The 24,360-nt window shown below is 55.8% G+C and overlaps 1 protein-coding gene across 9 annotated transcripts in view; it reads left to right on the top strand.

Moving 5' to 3' along the window:
- RANBP3 (RAN binding protein 3) overlaps positions 1–24,360 on the top strand; it is a 49,710-nt gene that overhangs the window by 20,582 nt on the left and 4,768 nt on the right. For 2 of the 9 annotated variants that reach the window (XM_064479796.1, XM_064479795.1), the window contains exons 3-13: positions 2,510–2,698; positions 10,574–10,610; positions 10,697–10,783; positions 12,666–12,737; positions 16,332–16,397; positions 17,318–17,410; positions 18,406–18,524; positions 19,605–19,724; positions 21,494–21,597; positions 22,641–22,719; positions 23,801–23,903. In XM_064479796.1, coding sequence (XP_064335866.1) covers positions 2,510–2,698; positions 10,574–10,610; positions 10,697–10,783; positions 12,666–12,737; positions 16,332–16,397; positions 17,318–17,410; positions 18,406–18,524; positions 19,605–19,724; positions 21,494–21,597; positions 22,641–22,719; positions 23,801–23,903 — 1,069 coding nt within the window. Of the gene's footprint in view, positions 1–2,509; positions 2,699–3,210; positions 3,367–10,573; positions 10,611–10,696; positions 10,784–12,665; positions 12,738–16,331; positions 16,398–17,317; positions 17,411–18,405; positions 18,525–19,604; positions 19,725–21,493; positions 21,598–22,640; positions 22,720–23,800; positions 23,904–24,360 lie in introns of those variants that run through there. The other 7 variants (XM_031437041.2, XM_031437040.2, XM_010983342.3 and 4 more) reach the window with 5 other exon arrangements.

The following is a 24,360-nucleotide window of genomic DNA, read 5'->3' as shown; positions in this document are numbered from 1 at the left end:
ATTGTCACCAGAATCTCCCATACAGCTATTTTTTGAGCCACTTCTGATCCACAAAGATCCAGAAGTCCCATTGTCAACTGCGGGACCATTAACGTCTTTCAGTAAATGGCCTCTCAGCCGCCCAGTGAGATGCACTCAAAGAGCCCACGTCCCCTCCGAAGATGCACACTCCGCAGGCCCGGCTGTTATTACCGATTTGTGATTGAGAGAAAAGGTTTGAAGTGGAAAAGAAAAAGTCAGGCCGCCAGCCCAGGCATCTGGGGTTTGGTTTGGCAGTGTGGCCACACAAGAGTTTTTGTCAGTCCCACAGACGGTTCGAGTTGCGTTGGCAGCAAACCGCAGCTTGGTGGCGGTGGCCTGCCGTGGCATCACTTAGTCTCAGGACGAGGTGTCGAATCCCCCTCCTGTTCCCTGTTGGAGAGAGCAGTCAGCAGCTGGAGCTCAAGTCCTAATGCCCGAATCCCACACCCAGAGCCAGCCTGGCAGCACGGGCACTGTCTCCACATCCGCCCGTGTTCCCCTGCCTCCTCAAGATGGCACTGTCCGCAAAATGCTTGAGCTTCCCTGCATTTGTGTTCGAGGGCCAAAAGTGAAACCTTCTTTTCTTAACTGCCTTGAATGGAGACAGTTTTTTTCCTGTTCAACATGAAGAGAATTTGAATCTCCTTCTGGAGGTTGTTTCAGTGTTTGTGATGACTAAACGTTTCTTTCCTTTCCTTTGGCTTCCAGACATTTGTTTCTCTGAAGGCGGATGGCTTCGAGGCCGCCCGGCAAGGTCACGCCCTGTAGTCACGAGGCAGGCAGCACCCCCAGCAGCAGTCTGCTGGGAATGCCGGAAGCGTACTGCTGCTGTAACAGGCATCTCCTCTGTGTGTGTTTTTTTATCAGCCACATACCTTTCAGGATGATGTCAAAGGCTACCAAAATCCTGGTGTCTGACTGTGACACATGTGCTGAAAAACTGCAAGCTCCGTCTTGGTTCTCTAGGGCCCATTGCTTTGCCAAGATGCTCAGACCCAGTGGGGTGCTAGAGCGGCACGTGCGTTTCTCTTCGGTCCTCTGATGTAGGCTTCGTTGCAAGTCTGCCGTGCACAGGGCATAGGAACATTTATGTTCTAAAAGCAGGGATTAAAAAAAAATCTCAAGTGGTTCTGATTAGAGGTCGGCAGTTTCCCACAGAGCTCTGGGTCTAACTTTCTCTCGTCGGGTGTTAAATCTCTAGCCGTAAAGCAGCAGCAGACTGGTGCGTGGGCCTCCTCGGTGCCCTGGGACAGGCTTGAGGACCAGCTTAGGGAGGAGGTCTTTGTGTCCGCAGGTCTCCCCTGCATAGGGAGTGTGGATTTGGGTGACTTTAAGATGTATGGATGAGTTAACGTTGTGTTACTTTTCCTTTTCTAAGAATGTTTGAAAGTTCTCATAAATCCTCTTTATATAGTTCCTTTTATCCAACAGGCTCACAAATTTTAAAATAGTCCCCAAGCCCTATCTAACGACGTTTCAGTCACTTCACAGTCAGGAGAAACACAGCCACATCTGCAGGGAGACAGGGTGGCCCTGTGGTCATTGGTTCACAAAATGATAGAAACAGGCTTTGGAGAATGCCAAGTGGGAGGTCTGGGGACCGGAGCCCATCTGTTTGTTCCAGGACACCGGCTTCATAACCCACTTCTTAAGAAGAGCCCTGGCCACAGAGCCGTCCGCCCATAGAAGGCTCTCCAGAATCCCCAGAAGGATGCCAGGGGTGTTGTCCTTTCAAGGACGAAGACTTCCGGGACCAGCTTTCTCTCACCCTAGCTCTTATCTAAATAAGCCCTTACCCAAGATGTTTGGGGTGGGCCTGGGAGAATCCTAGGCCAAGGGGCTCCCTCCTTTAGCTGAACTTCTGCTAGCTCGTTTGGTCTGCCCACACCTGCATTCACTGAAGCCAGAATGTGTTTCCTTCATCTCAGGTTTAAGCAGAACAAAGTGGAAGGGTGCTGGAGGAACTGTAGCGAGATGCACAAGCCCTTGACCCTAGGTGCCCCGCTCTGTAGCCGCGTGGCGTCCCAGTGGGCAGACCACCTCCCCTCCTGCATGTTTTTGAGGAGATGGGTGATTGACCCCAGGAAACAGTTTGACATATGGCCCCTGTCCCCCCTTTGATAGAGGCACCGCCCCCAATTTGATCACCAGGAGTGTTTTTCCTTACTCACTGCCCATCAGCAGAGTATCTCCATGCCCCAGGGGCCACCTTCCAGTTATGAAAACGAGGGTCCAGACTTCTTGCACACCTCAGAGCTCCGTGCAGAGTCCAACAGCAGCAAGTCCACGTCCATTCCCCGTTGGTCCGTCCAGGGGGCTGCTTTGGTTGCACACAAGTCGATGGCACATGCAGGCTTTCTTGGCCCGTCTTCCCCGACAGGAGCTGCTGACAGTTGAGCATCTCCAGACCTTTGATCCCTGCCCCCTCCCCCGCCCCACGTTGCAGGCTGTACTTACATTGAAGGAAAATTGTCTTTTTTGCTCCCAGTCCTCTGCAGAGCAAAAAGACTTGTCGGATTCGGGAGAGGAGCCTCGGGGGGAGGCTGAGGCCCCCCACCATGGCACGGGTCACCCCGAGTCAGCTGGTGAGCATGCCCTAGAGCTTCCTGCCCCCGCTAGCGCCTCCGCCAGCACTCCTGAAGCCCAGCTGCTTCCTTTTCCACGAGAACTGGCAGGGGTAAGTCCGCCTCCTCCCGGCATCCCACGGCCCGGGGCTCCCAACCCAGACCAGCGCCTTTCCCTTCGCGTCCCTCAGATCCAGACCCCAGATCGTAAGCAGCTGATGATAACTGAGAAGACGACATGGATCTCTTCAGCTCCCTTAATTCCTGCTGCTAGAAAGTCGGGAAAGAGCAAGTCCCCTTTCACATTGAGACTTTCCTCGTTGTGGGAGTACATACCCATAGCAAGATGCTAATCCTGTTTCCTGAAAGAGACATGAGGGGTCAAAAGAGGAATTGAGTAGCAGGTTAGAGGTGTCCAGGTCAAATTCTGCCCCTTCTCCCTCCTTCCATTTTTCTTTCTCCTCTCCCTGAATTTGGGCATTCAAGTTCAGTGCCTTAGAAGTGCAAATAGATCCAGCTTCCTTGATCTGTAGGAAGGGGAGGTGTCTGACACAGATTGCTTTGCAAGACCGTTTGTGTTTGGACTGTGGTTAGGCTGTGAACTGCTTGTCTTCAATCAAAGCAGGAAGAAGAAAAGACTCTTCCTTTGAATCCAGAGGGAATCCCTTGAACCCTTTATCTTTGTCTTAAGAAGGCTTTTGAAGATTATAGGTGGAGAAGATTGGGAACTCTCGAGAACAAGAAGTGTCTTGAGTTTTTGGAGTTTGATAAATTGGGAAAGGTAAACATTATCCTACACTCAGGATCGAAACCTTCGTCCTCTCGGTACCTAGTGACAGAGTCCCCCATTCTCACAACAGGGACAAATTACTCTTTAACAAGAAAACAGAGGACCCCACTCTGCCACACTGAACCCTGGGCAGCCTTTCATGGTGTCACAGCCCCAGGCCTTACCTCAGGCCTTTCATGATTCCTTGTGTCACATCCCCAGTCTCCTGTGTCCTCAAGGAGACCACTAAAATTCACTTAGAGCCACCAAACCCTAGAATACGCGGAGTGATGCTCGGTCAAGGTGAGGTTGGAGTCGTGTTTTAATATTTTGGAGAAATCGGTGTGTGGTGGAAAAAGAAGAAACAGTCTTTACTGTGTGCTTGGGGTGGGGAGGGGGCAGTCCTTTGTGGCACAGAAGTGGGTTCGGGGCAGCGAAGTGTCTTCAGAAGCCCAGTGAAGATTCAGGCCAGAAGGTGCTTACACCAGAGTGTTGGGAGTGCAGCCCTCACACGAGGGCTGACAGCAAGGGTTAAGAGGCGATCGTTTTTTGGGTTGAGGGCAGAGCAGCCCCTGGAACCTTCTCCTGAATCAGGTTATTGTGCCTTTGGCCTTCACAGGCGCAGGAAGTCGTGTTCTCGGTTCCATGATCTTCGTGTGGATCTGCCCGAGAGGCTCCGGGCCTTCTGCTGCTGCCCGGATTTAAAAACACAGCTTCCAGGGCATCTCCAGCTGAAGAGGGTGGGGGTTTTCTGTTGAGAGCAGCAAACAAGTGGAGGTTGTGTCACGCAGCTGCTCTTCCAGAGAGGCACGTAGGCCATCGTGGGCCCGTCTTCTGTCTGATGCCCACTTGGTGAGAGCAGTTGGGCCCCACCCCGAAAGAGGCCTGTGCAGGAAGCACCCTGGGGGCCCACCTTCTGCCTGTGGCCAGGCCAGACGTTGATTTCTGAGGCCTGGCCTGTGGAACTCGGCTTCTCCATTCTTGTGGACTTTGAGTCAATAGCTCTAATTCCAAGAAATTCGAGCAGTGCCCAGCCTGACAAATGCAAGGTCCAGCGTGATGGCAGGGAACTGGAGATGGGTTCTTAAGTCACTGTGGGAGAGGTACAGGACTGGGGAGCAATTTCTGAATGTACGAGCCTAGCAGCCAAGGCCATGTGTGTGTGATGTACACACATGGGCTGGTTAGTTTTAACATCCGTAGCTTTAGGAATCCCCAGTTCCGTCAAGTCCAGCCCCGCCATCATCATCCTCTGGTGACAGCTCTGAGTCAGCTCACACACTCAGTAGAGAAAACCCTGTCTGGTTGCTAGCGGCTCCCGTCATTTGGCTTCTCTACTGATTGGGCCTGCTCAAGGCAAAGTCAGCTTTGTTTTTTAGGTCAGTCAGGGCATTAACCAAGGCAGATGGACCCGGATCCCAGCTTCTTCGGGGGTTGATGTGTTTCTGTGGCTAATTCGGGCTAGATGCTTCTGCATCAGAGCAGTTTTGGAGCCGTCTCTGTACCACACTGGAGTTCAGGACACGCCCACTTTCCCCAGCAGGTCTCATCCCTCAAGTCTTGTCTGTTCTCTATTCCGCCATCCCTCCAGGGAATTAAAGGTGCGAGTTCTTTGTAATAAATGGTGGCTTGCTAGGTTGTTGCTTATAAAGGGCCCTTATCATCTTTCAGTCTCATCAGAACTCTGGCCATTGAAGGCTCAGTACCAGGAAAAAGTCTCTATATATCAGACTTCCTGGCTCCCAGAAGGCAGCTTGAAGGAGACCAAACCACATCCAGATTAAGTTCTCTGTTTGATCCAGAGAAAGTGAGCGTTCTCAGTGCTTACCTCCGAGCCTGGCTGAAGTCCGCTGGACTGAAGCTCTGAGCCAAGGCGCTGTCAAGCCTAAAACATGTTTATGAGACCCACCAGGAAACTTAGAAAGTCTGGAACGAGTCCCTGCAGGACAGCCTACCCCCACCCTCTGGCATCTGCATGGGCTTTGTACCCTCGTCCCACCCTGCCCAACATTCGACTCTTGGGAGGCCGCCTCTGTTTTCCTTTATTCGGTGTCTCCCATTTTGGTACAGATTTCTGACCTGGTTCCCTCAGTCACAGAATAAACAGCATTGTCTTGGCCTGTAGTCCATGAAGACGAAGTCACCTTAGTAGGCCCCTCCCTTGAGTAGCTTTTCTCCCCAGGCGTTCGTTCCCTGCAGACGCAGCCCACAAGCTTTCTACCCAGGCAGCCCACGTGGGGGTCACCGGGTCCCAGGCAGCCCGGGTGGGGGTCACCGAGTCCCAGGCAGACCAGATGGGGGTCACCGAGTCCCAGGCAGACCAGGTGGGAGTCACCGAGTCCCAGGCAGTCCAGGTGGGAGTCACCGGGTCCCAGGCAGTCCAGGTGGGAGTCACCGGGTCCCAGGCAGTCCAGGTGGGAGTCACCGGGTCCCAGGCAGTCCAGGTGGGGGTCACCGGGTCCCAGGCAGTCCAGGTGGGGGTCACCGGGTCCCAGGCAGTCCAGGTGGGGGTCACCGGGTCCCAGGCAGTCCAGGTGGGGGTCACCGGGTCCCAGGCAGTCCAGGTGGGGGTCACTGGGTCCCAGGCGGCCAGGTGGGGTCAAGTCCCAGGCAGTCCAGGTGGGAGTCACCGGGTCCCAGGCAGTCCAGGTGGGAGTCACCGGGTCCCAGGCAGTCCAGGTGGGAGTCACCGGGTCCCAGGCAGTCCAGGTGGGGGTCACCGAGTCCCAGGCAGTCCAGGTGGGGGTCACCAGGTCCCAGGCAGTCCAGGTGGGAGTCACCGGGTCCCAGGCGGCCAGGTGGGGTCAAGTCCCAGGCAGTCCAGGTGGGGGTTACCGGGTCCCAGGCAGACCAGATGGTACCTGGCATTTTCTGGGAGGAATCTCCCTGACATGGCCCTGTTTTCTGGTCTTGTCAGGGAGGCAGCGCCATTCATTCATTCCTGCTCACTGCCCGTTTGTCTGTGTCTGTGTCTCAGCACCCTCACTGCTCCCAGACCGGCCTGGCACCTTGTTTCCTGGAGAGCCACGTTTTGGGGGAAAGGGGCAATCCTTAATAAACTGAACAATTGTCATTTTCATTGTTTCATCCTTATACAAAGAACAGAAGCATCTCACGCCTATGATTGCCCCATCCTGGGTTAGACATTTTTCCCTGTTTTGTACTTTACGATAGGGACTTGCACACTTCATAGAATGGGCTGCTCCTCCCGAGGTTCCAGTGGCTTCTGAGGGGAGAAGAGCGCATGCTGCCTGCCCCGCCCGCCCCCAGGCTTAACGCACCCCCAGCACACAGTCCGGGCGTGCTGATTTGTTCGTGCTGTCCTGACACCGGAAAAATACATTCAAGGGTTGTCTTTGGTCTTTTTCTCTTCTGTCTCCTCGTGTAAGTGTTGACCAAGGATGTTTTCATCAAAGTGTCCCTAATGGGTGCTGGGCCCAGCGTCCCCCAGGTGACATCCTGAAGCCCTAATCCTCGCAGAGGTGGCTTCTGGGGTGGGAAGACGCGGAGGAGATGGGGCTTCCACACCCTACTTGTGTCCTCGCTCCTCCCAGACGTGCAGATCCAGAAAGCCTGCTCTTCAGAGCCTCTTTATGGGGTCCCTGTAGTGTGGCCCCTGGGCTTTGGGCTGCAGGCTTCTAGGGTCCGAGGAGCTGGACAGGCAGAGCCTGACCCCATGTGTGTCCAGGCATGTTCCAGACTGACCCCTGGAGAACAGCTCCCTTGGTTGGGCAAGGGGTGGCCCCCAGATGAGTGTGACGTGGAAGAGGCCCTGTCCACCAGGCTGCTGTGTCTGCGGGCAGAGCTGGCCTTGGCCTTGTGTGGGGCCAGGGTAGCCACGCCAGACCCCTTCCTGCTTTGGGGGAAGGCAGCGTGAAGCAGCTGGGCCCGGGTGGCAAGCTCTGGCTTTCCCTGGCCAGGGCAGGGGCAGGCGCAGCTGTGGAGGATGTCAGCTGTCGGGTAGGCATCTCCAAAGGCAAGCAGACATGACCTGGCTTTGCACTCTGCCTCTCTGCTCTCTTGTACTAGTTCCTGTTGAGCAGACTTGCTGGTGTCACTTTGCTCACTGCTTCTGAATCGGCTGTTTCAGACCCCACAGGGGGTTCCAGCAGCTTCTGGAAGGTCCTCCCAGTAGGGAACTTTTCCTGTGTTGTCCTTCCCAGGCCTTGGCCTCCCAGCCTTTCCAGGACCAGGAGATCTGCCACAGACTTGTGGGCTGGTTCTTGAGTAGACTCAGGGTGTGGGTTTAAAGGTCTCCTGGGGTTGGGGGTCTAGGAGCATCTGATCTCCTCTGGCTGGTGCCCTTTCCTCTCCAGGTGGCCAAAGGGCTGTGGCAGAGGACACGGCTCCATTCGTGCAGTAGATAACTTGCCAAGCATCTTTCGTGTGGTGTCCTGAGTGTTGGGTGTATGGGCTGCGAGCGGAACAGATAGGGCAGGGCCTCACGGCGGCAGCAGACAGACACAGTAGACAGCGTCCAGTTTTGTGACACTCAGGCAGGGTAGAGGCCCGAGAGAGGCTGGAGGGCTGGGTGGAGAGGAGCTGCCTCCCCTGGCTGGAGTGGCCCGTGAGCGTGGGGGAGTGCACGGAGGAGGAACGGACAAGAGAGGATTTGGTCACAGTGTTGGAGACTCAGTGCCCCAGTTTCAGGGATCAGACACTGAACGTCCAGACAGAAGCAGGACGCAGCAGAGAGGACCTGACAGCCACAGAGCTCGCAGTCCTGAGGGCATGGGGGACGGCTCCAGGACAGGCCACTTGCTCAGCCACAAAACAGGACATGATACATTTAGTTCCGGTAGCAGGAAAAACCCTGGGATCATCACACGTGTGGAAATGAACCTAGGGAGCCAGCGAGGAGGCCTCTGGAGAGCGAGGTGGTGGGCAGCCAGCCTCAGGCCTCACAGCTCTCAGGTCCATTGCTCTGTGTATAGCTTGGGGGATGTGTGCCCTGGCTGCTTCTCCTTGGCCGGCGGAGTGCCTAGGGTCCACGTGCTTTCACTGAACCCAAGCCACGCGAGCCCCCGCAGTGTCCTGGAGGCCAGGACGCTTTTGAAACTTAGAGGCCCCTGGGGGACCCTGACACAGACCACATGACTGGGATAAGGACCACGGAGAAAGAAGCTCAGGGAGCCGTGAGGCCACCAGCCCGAAGGGTTTGTTCTCATCTGGGGGGTCCGGGAAGAGAGAGTGGAGAGACAGGAGTGTGTCAGCGGGAGAGGGAGCGGTGCCTGCAGAGGCCAGAGAGAGTGTCCGTCTCCAGGGGATCAGACGGGGCTTCGGCATTTCTGTTTTAACTTGGAGACATTTTTCCTGGTTCTCCAGGCCCGTGACCCCTGAGGCCCAGACCACAGTCCTCTTCTGCCCCTGTCCCCTCTCGGCCATGCAGGAAGCTGCGTATCCCACAGGCCCCTTGAGGCTGCCGCGGGCTGGTTTGGTAGAGTCAAAATGCTTGTTGGCGGGGGCGGGCTGGGGATCGCTGGGCTCAGGAGGGGGAGGTACCTGGAGCTTCACCTTGAGGGTGTCATCTGAGGCAGGGAAGGTCTGGACAGGAGGCCTGATGTTCTGGGGATGAGGCTCCGGGATGTGAGTGTGGCCGGCAGAAGGACAGTGCTGCAGGGGTGCGGCTCAGCCCCCAGAGAGCCGGACCCTCTTCTTCACCCCTCCGAGAGTCCCTGCCCCGGTCCCTCACCTGACTTCCTCACACCCACCCTGAGCTGCAGCCCTGCTCCACCTGCCCCGTGGCACCCCCTGCGGAGGAAGCGCCAGCACCTCCGTTTTCCATGGGAGGAAGGGGAAGCCTGGCCCAGTGACACAGTTTGCCCGGGTTCATCTTTAGGAAGTGGCCGAGCAGGGAGATGCTGACTAGGCTCCACAGGCCTTCACCTCGGCTTTTGAGCTCTGGCTGCCCCTTTGTGCCCATCAGGGGCCAGCCTGCTTGATTCCTCGGGTGCTTTACTTTGTTTTGGGCCCTGAGGTTGTGTGTTTCCCAGCCTCTGATGGGCAGTCCCTGGCGGGGAGAGCGGAGACCAGTTGGGTGCCTTTCTTACCCTGCGGGCTCACCATCCTGAGGATGGGCCTGCCGCATCTGGCCCGAGGCCTCTTTTCCTCCAGCCTGAGAGCTAAGGTGGTGTTTACATTTTTAAAGGATTGGAAAAACAAAAATAAAGAATCTACAACACGTGGCCCGAATGTGGCCTGTGGAGCTGGAAATACTTTGCAGCCCTTTCCGGGGACCATGTGCCGCCCCCGGCTGGTCGTCCGCACTTCCCTGTCTGACAGCGGTCACTGCTCCCCCGTGCTGCCTGCAGCCAGCAGAGCACTTTCACAGGCGTCATCTCAGTTAACCCCAAACAGCTGCTCGAGGCAGGTGGTCCTCATTTGGCTAAACTTGAGCCTTGAGGGGCTTTTCTGAAAATAAGAAAATTGGCTTCCCTGCTTGCTCTGAAACCAGTGCCCCCGGTGGAATGATGTCCACCCTTCAAAGTCTGCTTTTGGCTGCTCGGTTCTGAGGAATTTTGAGTCCCAGAGGGATTGTGCATTATCCTGGGGTGGGGCGGGGGGTGCTCATTTTAAGTCTTCTCAATTGCTGGTTGCTCACATTCTAAAACCAAAGGTTAAGGAGGAAATTCTTTAGCCAGCTTTCTCAGCTTGTGACTGCTCAGTGGGTCTGTAGTCTTGAGTTGTACCTGTGATTCTGTTCTGAACGCTTTGGTCCAAGGCCTAAAGCTCTTGGTTGCTCTGGAAACAATAGGCCACCTTGAAACAGGGTTCCACACCGCAGGGTGTGCTGCGGCAGGGAGTGAAACCACCACAGCTAGTGTCTCGCTGCCCCCCAGAGTGGAGAGAGGGTCGCTTTCCAGCTCTGGGCAAAAGGAACTCTGGCCACATCCAATCTAGTTTCCCTGTTTGAATTCGGGGGTGGCACGCCACTTAGCTGTACCTGGTGGAGAAACGAGGAAACTGATCCGGTGCTGTGAGTGCCTTCCCAGCCATTAAGAGGATTCCTTGGCACAAGGCCTGGTAAGGCAGACGCGGAAGGTTCCCGGGGGGAGTCTTTTGAGTGTTAGGTTGGAAGTCCATCTGTGACTCGAGTAGCTGAGCTCAGGCCGTGCGCCCTCAGCACCCCGTTTCTGGATCCATCCGTGGCGGGACTCAGGAGCTGCTGGGCCCTAGGCGGCCGGCCCTCTGACTGCCCTGACGTGTGTTCTCATTTCAGAGGTCAGCCGGAGGCTCCAGCCCCGAAGGTGGAGAAGGTGAGGAAATCTCTCACATGTTTTACCATCTTTGGTTGTAAAAGTGGAAGCAGCCTCATTTTTCTCCCGCTCCTCATATTTTGTAGATTCTGACCGAGAAGATGGAAATTACTGCCCTCCTGTCAAGCGAGAAAGGACGTCCTCTTTAACCCAGTTCCCACCTTCACAGTCAGGTAACAGTTGCAGACCCTCACTGGACAGTAACAGCATCCATGTTTGTGGGCCTGCTGTTCCCCTCCAGTGTCTCAGACCCATCGTCCGTCTCCTGCGCTCATCCAGTTAGAATCAACCTGAGACTCTGTCTCCGCTGGGAGTGAGGTTAGAGCCGCCCGAGCCTAGCCCAGGTCTCCCCAGCCCGCACGCGGGACCGTGACACTGTGCAGGGGTGGGGCCTAGTGGACTAACCTCCCTCTGAAAAGGACCATCAGGTCTCTGACCAGTGCGTGTCTGCCTTGCAAGGCTGCTGGCTGGCTGTGTCTGGAGACTGAGGTGTGGGCAGTAGGGTGTTCTCCTGACCCTTCAGCCACGAGCCTAGACTTCAGCAGCCCAGTTGAGAAGCCCAGGCTGGGACCCTGTCCCTGTGGAGGTGGCCGGGCCCCAGGGCATGGAAGCGCCAGATGGGGACAAGTTCTGCTCACACACAGCCCTGCAGACCAGCCTGGGGGCTTGTACAAAGGCTGGTGTGGAAAGAGGCAGGTTCCCAGGGTAGAGGGAGATGCTGGGGCTGCTTACTGGGAGGCTCTGCAAGCCTGGGCATGCTTCTGCACGTTCAAGGGTGAAAGCTGCAGTAGGGCCTGCCCCCTCTGCTCCCTACCCCGGCTCGGTCCCCTCTGCCAAAGTCCCATGAGTTCCACAGTACTGACTTAGATGCTCTCCAGTTACCCAGCTTGAAGATCATTCTTGGGAATTCATGTAAAACATTTACAGCTGTAAGCCTTAAGGATATCCCTTTAAGGGAGAAAGACACTCCTGGAAGCTTTGTTTCTGCTCACGAGAGTGATGTGCACGTCACAGGGGTGTACAGTGTAGACAGTGTCTTTTTCAGATCGTCCCTGTGACGAGTTTGATTTCATACCTGTTTCCCTGACTGCTTATTTGGGGCATTGCCACATCCTCTTTCACAACCCCCTGAAGAGAGGCACTGTCATTTGCTGGGCAGGCTGTGGCCTGGGGGGCCCTGCAGACGACTTGCAGTCCAGGCCGCAGCTGACATCCTTTTCTTAAGTGTCTCTGCACACTTGTTGCATGGGCCTTACTATGGAAGGAGGGTCTCCCACTTTCCGGCCACTGACTGTATTCCTACCATTCATTGTCCCCTGCGGAACCACATTTCCTGCACCAAGAAGGTGTGGCAGAGAGGAGAGGAGGTGATTTGTGCTGTGGTCATAGGCTGAAGGGGCAAAGGACTGCCAGGCATTCTTCCTGTCCTCTCATGTGTCACCGTGTAGGGGACACTGGGCTCTCAGGCATCAGGGAGCAGAGAGATGAGCAGGGCCGCACTTGACAGCATGGTCTTTGCACTGCGCTCTGATTCCTCTTTGCTGCCTCTGTCTGCACAGTTAGTTCTTCAGTCCCGCTGTTACTGCCTGGGCCGCACCCTAGGAAGCACTTGAGGTTGTAAAGTAAGGCCCTAAACAGGTGAGGGGAGGGGGTTTGCAGCCAACCTGTGAGCCCCAGCTGGTGACAAGGAGCAGGGCTGAGGCTCAGCCCCACGGGAGACTCAGAATTTCCGACGCGTACCCCCTCCTGGCTGTGCCCACAGCGGCACGAGGACGAGGCAGGTGGCCACAGTAGACCAGAGTCGACTGCTCGACATCAGACAGACTGAGGTTGTTCCACTGAAGACCCACTTTTTTTTGCTGTAGAAAGAGTCCCAGGGTATCACTTTTACTGGAAGTAGCTAAAGGCCAGGTTTGCAGTGCTGACCCCCCGCCCCAACGGTGGGGCCTGGAGATGACCCCTCAGGTGGGAGCAGTGACCCCGTGCATGTCTGCCCGCCTACTCATGCTGTTTTTCCTCTTGTTCCCTCCCCTGCCTGCACCTCCTTGTCAACAGTATCAAAAAACAATGTTTTTATGCCATCAACCTTCTGCGAACCATCTGCAGGCAATTCTGACTCAGAACCAGGTGAGCCCTCCCATCCCTTTGCCTGTCACAGCCAGTCGCTGGGGGTTTCCTGGGATGGACAGCAGTTGATACTGCAAAATAAGATCTTAAACAGGAATGGGCAGTCTGATATCAGCATTCTTTTTCAGTTCCTAAATGTTTCCTAACTCGTCAGCTCGTAGATTTGGAATCCAGTGTGAGGCAGGCTTCATAAGCCCTTACTCCTGTTTCTGCAAGCCAGGCCTGGGTACGAGGGGTTTCGAGTCCTTTAAAAAAAAACCACTAATATGATACTCATCTTTCAAAATTTTACACAAATAACACATTAGTATCATTAAAAAATTGGAAATACTTAGAGTATGAGTATCTGCCTGCCTATTTCCCGCTCCGCATCCCCGCGGTAACCGCTCTGATGTTTGTGTAATTCTCCAGACCCATTCTCTGGGTATTAAATTTTCACATTCATTCATATCACTTAGATCCGTTTGGATAAATATATTTAATCACAGCTTTAAAGCTTTAAGGAAAACAGCGTGATCCTTTCCAAAGAATGTGGAGCCTTCCTTTTTTGGTCTTTCACTAGAGAACCAGCCCCAGGATTTCTTGAAAGTTTCTCCCACGTGGCTGAAATTCCTCATAAAAGATTTAATGAGCAAGTGTAACCACCCGAATTCTGTAACTTAACCTGCCTTATATAAATTCACTGCCGACTTCAAAAGAGGGCGAGATAAGTCATACTGGGCTTGAGGGCGCCGTCAAGGGAAGAGGCGAGTTGTTAGAACTTTGACAGTTGGTTTGACTCTGTCTCTCTCTCTCTATCTGCATGTGTAGGGAACCCCAGGTTCACATAGATGCTTCCAGTCCTGTGCCAACACGGTTCATTTTGGCTCCCCCCTTTATATTTCTAACTCTCTTTTCTGACAGTAAGAAACCTGGCTCCCTTTGTCCTCAATGCATTTACTCTTTGCTCCAGTCCCCACCAGACAGCCTTCTCTTGGATTCTTTTTAACCTCTGGGACACATCAGGTTAAATTCTGATCTGTCTTCCTGGTTTAATCCAGGATTCCCTCAAGGGTGAGCATTGCCTGCCTCCGACGTCATTTGGGGGTCTCTGAGGTCAGGCAAAATGCGCCCTGAGAAAGAAGCCTGCTTGCTTCAGGCATGATTTGGAGGAGGGCAGGGGTTGCCCCAGAGGGAGTGTCTTCCTCCTCCAGCAAGTTCATGGGGCGGGCACGCATGTGCCCTTGAGAAGACCCCAGTACAGTGGCCTCTGCACCGCTGTGACCCTGGCGTGCATGGTGGTGCTCTGGCCACCAGACAGTGCCTCTTCGTTGCACCCTGACTGCGTTGCAGGGAAAGTGAGCTTCCGGAGGCTGTGAGAAGAGACTGCATTTGTTTTAGTGGAGATGGGGCTTGCAACGGGGGCCTCCAGCTGCCCCAAAAGCACACCTCCCTGCTGCTCTGGGCCCCTTCTGTCCCAGGGCCCCAGTTGCCATCAGAAGTGTGGCACACCTTGTCTGTCTGTGTGTCAATTTACTGCAGCATTCAGCATGGATTTCCTGTGCATCTGCAGGGTGGGGTGGGCCAGGCACCATGCCCGGGACTAATGATCAGTGGCAGGGACTGTCTGGGCCTGTCGCCCCTGCTGGTCAGCCTGGGTCAATACCAAGGGTCAAATGGATCAGAGCAGAGTGGTGGAGATCAGTCTGTAGCCTCAGTGTGAACACTGCAAAGCTGGCTCTAAGGACTTTTTTTAAAACTTACCTAAATTATGAATTTCATCTCATTCTTTTTTATGTTTCTAAATTGCCAGTCATCTTCTGAGTAATCCTGAGCTTTGGAAATATAATTCAGCATTTCCCTTCCCCAAAGGAACATCTGGCAGCCCGTCTTCCCACGCATCCTGGGCTGTCTGACTCTCCTCAGGGGTTTTTATGACCCCTCTTTTATGGGAGAGACACCAACCCCACCAGCGCAGGCCCCTGGAAGCCCTTCAGGCTCAGCTCCTCTGTACTAACAAGCTAGCAGTTAGTTCTTATGACCTTGTTTTTGCCCAAGGAGAGCAGTTTGGCTCACGAACATGCAGACAGCAGGAAGGGGGCCTCTTGTTTGATTGGGAACCCAGATTTGATTTTGTTTCATACCTGAAAGTTTGGGCTGACAAGGTGTGTCTGTGGTATGCTTCTGTGTAAAGTTGAAGGGTTTCTAGTATATCCGCAGGTGTGCAACCATCACCGGAATTAACCTTAGAACATTGTCGTCACTCCAAAAAGAGACCCTGTGCCCTGAGCAGTCCCTCCCCGTTTCGTCTTTCCCCGCCCCTGGCAGCCATGAATGCAGTTCTGTCTCCGTGGATTTGCCTGTTCTGGACGTTTCATGTCAGTGGAACCATGTACCATGTGACCTTTTGGGGTATCTTCCCATTTATTTAAATCTGTACTTCTACCAGTGTTCTGTAGTTTTTATTTGTTAAATTTATTCCTAAGTATTTTTTTCTCTTATAAATGGAATTGTTTTCCTGTTTTGGGGCGGGGATTAGGTTTGTTTATTTACTTACTTTTAGAGAAGGTGCTGGGGATTGAACCCAGGACCTTAGCATGCTTGCTAAGCATGCGCTCTACCACCTGAGCTACATCCTCCCCGCCAGAATTGTTTTCTTAGCTTCACTTTCAGATTGTTCATTGATAGTATGTAGGAAGACACAACTGGTTTCTCTGTATTGATCTTGTTCCCTGAGCCCTGACAAGGGTTTTTTCCCATGAGTTAGACCTTAACACAAAATCGCGGCTGCTCTGGTGGAGCAAAATGCTGCTGTCCCTGTGCTTTTCCAGAGGCAGACTGTGCTGTTAGAGCCACAGAGCTTTTTATGCTGATACTTCTGGTCCTGGATTGCGTTAGACTGACCCCCACCCCCGCCCACTGCCCGATTCTGAGGAGGGCAGAGTCACCAAGATGTAGGGAGTGAGGGGTCTGTGCACACCGTGGCTGAGCTCAGCCAGACTGAGCCGCCCCAGGAGCCCCTGTATTTGTCAGCCCCGCATGGGTGCCAGCCCAGACACAGGCCTGCGGGCGACCCCGCCTCCTGCTCCCGGGCCTCCCTGTGCTCTCATAAACACGCAGGGAGGCGTGCGCGCCGGCACACCTGGAGAGGGCGAGCTGCCCGGCTGCCGCATCTGCTCTTTTGCCTCAGAAAGCGTGTCTCATTTCCCCGACATCTGCTGGTAGCACAGAGGCTTTTCCTAATGTCAGACATGTCCTCCGGCAGAGGGATTCAGGCCCCAGGGACCTTTACTCTGTGGCTCCCTGACATCCCTCAGGGCCCGCGAGTGCAGTACAGCTTCCTAGCCCCTCAGCCCCTGGCAGGCAGCTGAGGAGGTGTCCCGTGGGTTGATCGGCCCTGCCTGCAGCCCTCCACCTCTCCCCACCCCCTGCCCCAGGCTGCCTTACAGACTAGGGAATCAGAGGGGGCTTCGACATTGCTGTTTTGACTTGGAGATATTTCTCCTGGTTCTCCCTTGAGGCCCAGACCACAGTCCTCTCCTGCCCCTGACCTCTCCCAGTTCTGCTGCCCCAGCCTAGGCAGGCATGCTTTTATCTTCTGTGTTGTGCTTGTAGAGGAAAAGAGCAGTGGATTCCGGTTGAAGCCGCCCACACTCATCCATGGCCAGGCACCCAGTGCAGGTAGGTGTCCGCTTTTGAAGAGGAGCGTGGAGTGGCCTTCTCGCCCCCTTCCAGGGCCTGGCAGCCTCAACTTGCCTGTGCTCTGGGCTCTGCCTCTCTCTGGGTCGTCTCATATACCTGATGACATGTGAGCCCCAGACAGCCTCCTCAGACAGCCTGTCAGACCCAGAAGGTTCTCCTACCTGGGAGCCCGCCACCTGCGGAGACAGTGGCAGGGGGCAGGCTCAGCTTGGTGTGGGACATTTGGGCTCTGTGCCTGGCCAGAGCTCAGTTGGTTCAGACTGCCTCTACAAAGCGTTCTGGCCACAGCACGCCACACCGTTCACCCCAGCCAGCAGCGTGTGCACAGTTTAGTGGCTGCTGGTGAGCAGGGCCCCGCGATGGCGCCGTCCGAGCGCAGCAGGTCCAGCGGGGAAGCTGGTGCAGGTCCGGGAGCCTTCTTGTGGCCTTGTCCTGTATGTTTGGCAGAGGGATTTTCTCAGAGTCGCATTTGGCGAAGCAGGTGCAAAGGGTACCTTGACGTGACCGCGAGCAAAGTCCTGAACTCGGTCAGCTATGGCATCACTGTTTCCCCCACTGTCTGCACTTCACCCTGAGCCCCACACTTGAGAACAACTATCCTTTGGCTCCCTCTGTAGTGTTACTGTTCTTAGTGGGTGAGTTTGCAGACAGGATCAGCGTCATGGGGATTCATTTAATCACAGGTAAAAATAGCAACAGCCAGAGTTGGTCTGGAAGGGAAATATCTTGGGTTTTGTTTTTGTTTTTAATGTGCTTCCCTGGAAAGTCCAGCCCAGGAGGGACAGCAGATGGGTTGCTGAGGTTGATTTTTCTGTAAAGCACCTGAGAGCCAGCGAGGGTACGGGTGGCCTTTCTGCCATGTGGTCTGAGGGCCCAGGCACGCCAATCTCTGTTCCCAGGTCTGCCGAGCCAGAAGCCGAAGGAGCAGCAGCGGAGCGTGCTCCGCCCGGCGGTGCTCCAGGCCCCTCAGCCGAGGGCACTCTCACAGCCCGGTGAGTAAGCCGGGCCTGGCGCCTGGGATCGCACGGCCCGGGAGCATCTCCCTGGGACGGTTGGGTCTCCACATGGTGGCTTTGGCCCTCTCTGCCAAACACTCTGGGGGAGAAGGAGAGCGCTGGGGAAACGATCCTCAAATCCCTGACGAGCCAGGGGGACAGGCGTTTCACGTCTCCCTGCAGCGCTGAGGCTGCGGCTGCTGGGGGGACGTGCTTTGTGCGCGCGCTGGCATCATGAAGGCTGGCCCCCCCGGAGCAGGGCGGGTTTGTCCCTATGTGTTTGCAGGCAAAACTGAGCTCTGTGTGTCTAAGAGCCTGGAAGAGTGATTTGATCAGATGTGCTTTGCCATCTTACTTGGCAGCCTTAGACACACCCCCTGCACCGCCCGTCTCTTACATTTGCACAGGGAGTGGTTTCAGTTCTTCCTTGTTTCCTCGCTGTTGACAAGCTGTTCTTTCTCTTAATCTTCCCCTGCTATTCAAAACCTTGATCGGAAGCGGTGTGGCATCCCACCTGGGAGAAACTGAACATTTCTGGAGCATTTAATTACCTGGGAGATTTTTTGGTCCAACGCTTAAACAGTCAAAGCCAGATTTAAAGTTGTGCGTGTTGTATAATCTCAACTGTTTAAAAAAAGGGAAAGTGCATAAAATAAAGACTGTCAGTAAACCTGGTTTTATAAAACCCGTAATTGTTCCCAAAATATATTTTCTTCTTTTTTTCTTTTTTCCTTTAATGCTATTGTTTGTGAATACACTGAAAATTCACATGGTTCTTTGTGGAATAAGCATTAAGGTATTCTCACTTTTCTGAGGTTTCAGTTTTAGTTTGGGGTTTTTTTTTTTTTAACCTAAGAATTTGTGACTTTCAGTAGTGATACCAGATCCTTTCCTTAAAAAAGGAGACTTTACACTACGGGCCCAGGGTTCGGAGGGAGCACTGAGGGGGTACTGCACTAGCCCCTGAGACCCCGCTGTCCTTCTGCCCGCAGTCCCGAGCAGCGGCACCAATGGGGTCAGCGTCCCAGCAGACTGCCCGGGAGCCACAGCATCCGCCTCGCCAGACAACCCTGCCCGGAGAAGTCCCTCTGACGAGGCACCAGCGCTTGAGGTCCGTCCGCGACGGGGCGGGGAGGGCTTCGCCGAGCACGTGGACTGCTGGCTGCCCGAAGCAGTGCCCGAGCCGGCCTGTGCTGAGGCGTCTGGATTTGCTCAGAGGTGTCCCTGTGTCCCTGCAGCTGACTGGCCAAGTAGCCAGACTGCCAGGAACTCCATGGCTCTGAGAGAAAGGGGCCATGAGAAGGGCTCTGCACGGAGGGCCGGATTGCCCAGGGCTCGAGTCGCTCCCACCCAGACAGGGCCTCGGCCTGCTCTCCCTGGAGGGGCGTCTTCCCCTCCCTCTTCTGCAGCCGAGCGGCTCAGGGATTTGCATACATGTGCTACTTCTAGTAGAGGGACTGTGCCTGGGGAGTCAGCTCAGAAATTGCTTGTTTTAAAAAAAAAAAAAGTCCTTCGGGGCCCTGGGATTATATAGGCCAGAAGCATATGTTTTCTTGTAGCGTTGCATAGCAGCTGGAAAATAAGGGGCATTTAACGAAGAGCCTGCGTTTGCAGTCAGCAGAGACAGACTTGAAACCCGAGTAGCAGTCCCGCAGCAGGGCCTCCGTACACAGAGCCAGGTTGCACCTGTGTTTATTCCCGCCCCACCCCTCTCAGCAGATAAGCTGCTGCCTGAGGTCCCGTGCCCCCCACACCCCCACTTAGATATTCAGGCCCAGATGGTGAAATCGATGGTCTACAGTCCAGTTTTCAAATGTCCCTGAGCCCCCACCCTCAAACCACAGTTACTGGAATTGGATAAAGAGTCATTTCCTCAACATCCTGCTTCTCGGAAAGCGGTGGCTGGGGGTCTCCAGGGCAGGAAGTCAGCCGTGCAGCTCTGAGCTGGAGGGAGACCACCTGCCCTGACCTCCACCTGGGTCCCCGGTGACAAGCGTCCCGGCCACCGAGCGCTCTCCCCTCCCTGGAGAGGGCTGGCCCAGCCGGTCCCAGGGGTCCTGCTGGTCCCTCTGCCCAGGGCGCGTGCGGTGGAGACGCGCTGGGCAGATGCAGTCATGCGAGGTGGCTCGTCTTGCTTGTCAGGCTGCTCTGTCCCGTCTTCTCAGCTGTCGTGCTTGCTTGTTCTCACCAGGAGAAGGAGCCCCAGAAGAACGCATCTAACAGTACTTCTGAGGAGGAGGACTGTGGGAAGAGAGAGCAGGCCGCACTGCAGGCATTTGTGTTTGGGCAGAACCTGCGGGACAGAGTTAAGGTACATAACCAGGGGCTGGTCAAGCTGTTGACCTAGTGAATTGATCTTTTCTCGCCTCCCCAGGATTTTGGGGGTGGGGGGCACCGTTTCTGGGGTGGTCCTATGACTCAGCAGCCAGCAGCTGCTTGCTTTTCCTCCCTTCCATGCCCTGGCCGGCTCCTGGCACACAGCCCAGCCACCTGCCCCACCCTGCCCCGCACCTGGGGCTCGGCAGTGGCTCCTGGTGGCAGGCTTCCTCATTCTCCCAGGAGTCAGGCCGGCGGGGGGCAACTTGGCCCTGAGAACTGATGTTTTTGTAGCAAAAGATCCCATGCTTTCGACATCACCGGAGAGATTTTTATTTCCTTACTGAAGGATTTCTGTGTCTTAGCACTAGCAAGGTGTAGACTGGATCCTTAGTTGCTGGAGGCCTGTCCTGAGCACTGTAGGGTGTTGAGCAGCACCCACCCCACCCACCTCCCCCCGATGCCAGGAGCACAGCTCTCCCTGTCCCCAGTTGTGACAACTGTAAACGTCCCCGAATGGTGCCAAATGTTCCCCGTGGGACTAAATCACCCCCAGCTGAGAGCCGTCACCTTCTCTTTTTCAAGTAGGGCAGGTGGAAAAGATACTGTTTTCTCTCCCACAGGAGGCGTCAGGATCTGTCACCTCCTGGCTGCCCCCAGGTGTGTTGGTCTAGTCTGGATTTGAGTCGGGGGCGGGGAGCATCTGGCAGTGGCAGGGACCTGGGTTCTGGACCCCACGCCCTGACCCTCTGGGAAGACCTTTCCCAGCCATGGGGCCGGAAGGTCTTTCTGTGCTATTTCCAGTAGCTCATCTGGCAAGAAGCTCCTCTGGAAACTTGAGGGGCAGTGTAGTGGTGGTGTCTGGGGACATTCGTGTTTGTCACAACAGGGGGGGTAGGTGCCACTGATATGGAGGAGGCCAGAGATGCTGAGCAACATCCCACGGTGCCCAGGATGGCCCCTCAGGGAACAATCCAGGCCTGGGGACAGTGACACAGAGGGTGAGAACACCTGAAACAAGGAAACAAAAGCCTTCCCTGTGCAGAGAAAGCATCCAGCCATGCCGCATGCTTCATCCTTTGGTGCTCACTGTCCGACAGAAGCACAGATTCCCTGAGAGGCAGAAAACAGGCGTTGATACTGCACAGCTTTAGCAAAATGATGAGTCCTTTGAGGGCTGCTCCCTCCCGGGAGGAGGAAGCAGGAGGTGGGGGCCTGGCCTGGGCCATCAGGCTGAGTCTTCCTCGCTGCCTTGAGATTGGGGCGGGGGCCATGTCTCATAGGGTCTGGAGACGATCGCATCCCAGCTTCTCCATGGAGGGCAGCTTGCGGCCATGGTTTCTTAACCCCTCTGAGCCTCTTCTGCCTAAGAACAAGGGTCTGATCCCCCCCTCAGCGTTCCCCAGAGAATCACATCAGCTAGCACATGACAGAGCTGGCTCAGCAGCATGAAGGACGCCCTCAGGAAACCCTGCTCCTAGTGCGTTTGTAATAAATCCCTTAGAATATGAGATTCGTGAGCCACCTGTGATCTCGCGGTACAGGAGCATTGATGAAAATGCCAACCAGATGCCAGCCTGAGTGTGTTTTTTTTTTAGATAAGATGGAAAACGCTCCCTAGTGCCTTGTGGACTCCCGCACCCCAGGGTACGCACGTGGACAGAGCCCTGCGGTGCAGCATAAGGGTTGTGCAGACAGGCTGAGTGCTAGAGCTCCAGGACCTGCCGTCCTCCGAGCACTGAGCATTTCCTCTCTGCTTCACAGTTAATAAACGAGAACACTGAAGTAGCGGACATGGAGAACACTGGACACCCCAGTTCAGAAACACCAGCCGCGACCAACTACTTCCTTCAGTATATCAGCTCCAGGTGTGCGCCTCGGGCCTGGTGCCAGCCTTGCGTGGGGAGAGCCTTGGCCTCAGAGGGGTCCATAGCCACCCACTGTCCCCTTCTCAGGGCCCAGGGAGGAGGCAGCCCCTGGCCAGGAGCCATCCTGGGCCTTCCCTCAGAGAAGAAGCCCAGTCCCCCTCCAGCCCCTCCGCCTCCCCTCTGGGTGCAGATGCTAAGGGGCCGGGATGGGGGGCTTCAGGCACCTGGGGCCACACCCCAGTTCCGTGGGGTTGTCCAGTCTAGCCCTCAGAGTGACCCCTGTCACCCAGACCTCGTGCCCAGAATGCGACCCAGCGGGCTGGTGGCAGCTCAGCAGCCTGTTGTCACCCACAAAGAGCAGTAGGACATGGGCTTCAGCTCCAGGAGGCCTGGCATGAGCAGTGACCTTGCTGCTTGGCTGCCTGGACCCGTCTGCAGAGTGCATCAGATATTTTAAGGTGCATGTTTTGCACTTCAGCATTTCCCAAATTGGGAAGCACGTGCAGCCTGTGATACCTTAAACTGGATGAAGTGTGACAGCCCCAGCAGCCACCGCTGGCCTAGCGCTCACCCAGGCTGTCCTATGTGGTCCCCCCCACAGCCTGGTGGGAGGTGTCGCCTCCTTGGTGTGGGCCAGGGGAGGGGGCCAGAGAGCAGCAGAGACTCACCGCCCCAGCCCACTGCCCAGCGGGTTTCCCTCCTGGACATGGATGGAACACCCCGCACTCGGCCTCTAAGGTGGTGCCCCCTACCTGCAGGCTGAGGGTGAGGGGAAGGCGGGTGTCCGGTGTGTTGGGCGGTGGAAGCTGAGGGTCTGTGTTTGCTGCGCGGTGCAGCCTGGCAGGGGAGGTGGTGGGGCAGGCACCTGTCCCTGGCAAGCCAGGCCCATCCTGCAAGGCCACGTGGGGCCTCGACTGTGCTCTCCACACCAGGTGTCTGGGTCTCACTTACTCAGACCGTGCGCCCATGGCACGTGCAGGCGGCACACCTGCCTGGCGCTGTCCTGTGTGACACCACACACTCATAGCACATCTTCTCTTCAGTTTAGAGAACTCAGCCAACAGCGCCGACGCTGCCAGCAGCAAGTTCGTGTTTGGCCAGAACATGAGCGAGCGTGTGCTGGTGAGTGCCCCACTGGGGACTGGTGTTCCTCGGGGCCGGGAGGCTTTCAGAGCCTCCCCTGGGTCTAGGGCACGTGTAGGGTGTGGCTGCTGCATCGGCTCCTGTGAAAGTAGAACCCTTTGTCTTGCAAGTAAAGTAAGAGAAAGAAGACCCAGCACAGAAGCAGCTCAAACCAGGGCAGCATTGTGGGCACTGGCAGCCCAGGGAGGCCCTCCAGGAGCCAGGGTCACGCTTCCTCTTGGCTAAGAGCGGTGGTGGGGACAGCCATCAGGCCGAAGTCCTTAGCCATGTGCTACTGGGACCACCCTGAGCCACCTCTGGAATCAAGGGGGGCAGCCCCACCCCAACCACAAGGCTGCAGCCAGAATGGGGGCTGGGGGTCTTGGAGGGACCCCTGCAGTGTCCCCTGCACTCCTGACACACCACAGCCAAGGTACGTGGGTGACCTCGGGCCGTCTCCTGGTCCCAGGGGACCCAGCCAGCCCAGGGCAGGCTTCTAGGGTTGCTGACCCGCTCCCTTATTTGTGTTCCTTTTCCCCAATCATACATGGCCCCGCTGGGTCCATGGTAAGTGTGGCTAAGGTGCTGTTTGGGGCCCACCTAATTCTTGCCATCTTGGTCTCCGTGTGTTGCACTCAGGAGCCCCCTACTTCTCTCAAGGGTCAGCACTGTCCTTTTTTAATTTCGATGAAGTAGTCAAAGACCTGCCTCACAGGCCAAGATTACTGGGCAGCCTGAGGTCAGCTGGTGGCACACACCTCCCAGTGATGCCACAGGGGCCCCACGTGGGGCCCCAGGGGCAGCGCATGTATGGCATACAGGGCGATCTGTGAGGACTGAGAGCTGCTTGTTCTGTGAAGGTGTTGAGCAGGGGCCATCTTACGACACTTGAGGAGCGTTGAGTGAGCGTGGAGCTAGGGCTGGGCAGGCCCCAGAAGCTAGGAAGGAGAAGCTGTTGTCAGCAGAGAGAAGTCCTTCACCCAGGCAGGGCCATGCCAGGAGGGGCTTCCTGTTCCGCAGCCACCCGCCCACCGGCACCACCCACACACGCCCTCCTCCCATGTGCCTCCCCTCCCCACAGAGCCCGCCCAAACTAAATGAGGTCAGTTCAGATGCCAACAGAGAAAACACAGCTGCCGAGTCTGGGTCCGAGTCCTCATCCCAGGAGGCCACCCCCGAGAAAGGTATGCCTGCGTCCTCTGGCTTCCGGGAGAGGCACAGAGTGACGGGAGGGGCACAGAGTGATGAGGCTGTCCATGCCCACCCTGCGCTGGAGGGATGGAGGGATGGAGGGACAGGACCACCTGGCCGCAGCGGCAGCAACCACACGTGAACCAGACATCCTCCAGCCATGCTGGTTTTCCAGGAGTGGGGAGGGGACTCATTCATCTTAGACCAGTGAGGCCCATGCTGCTGCCCGGGGACCCGGGGTAGGGTTGAGGTGGTTGTCACCCTGTTCCTCACACCCTGAGGCAGTGGAGGGGAGCTTCTCTCACAGCCCTCTCAGAAGTCTTTCTGACTTCTGTCCTGTCCCAAGTGGGAAATGGGAAATCTGGAGACACGCTGGCCGCTCCCAGGTGGTCTCCCTGCAGGTTCCGAGGCAGGGTTACATGGCATGTCCGAGGTCCACTCCGACCCAGG

The sequence above is a fragment of the Camelus dromedarius genome, chromosome 27 (genome assembly GCF_036321535.1).
Source record: "Camelus dromedarius isolate mCamDro1 chromosome 27, mCamDro1.pat, whole genome shotgun sequence".
Classification (NCBI taxonomy): Eukaryota; Metazoa; Chordata; class Mammalia; order Artiodactyla; family Camelidae; genus Camelus; species Camelus dromedarius.
The sequence above is the reverse complement of the archived record's forward strand: the minus strand, read 5'-3'. Positions and strand labels throughout refer to the sequence as shown.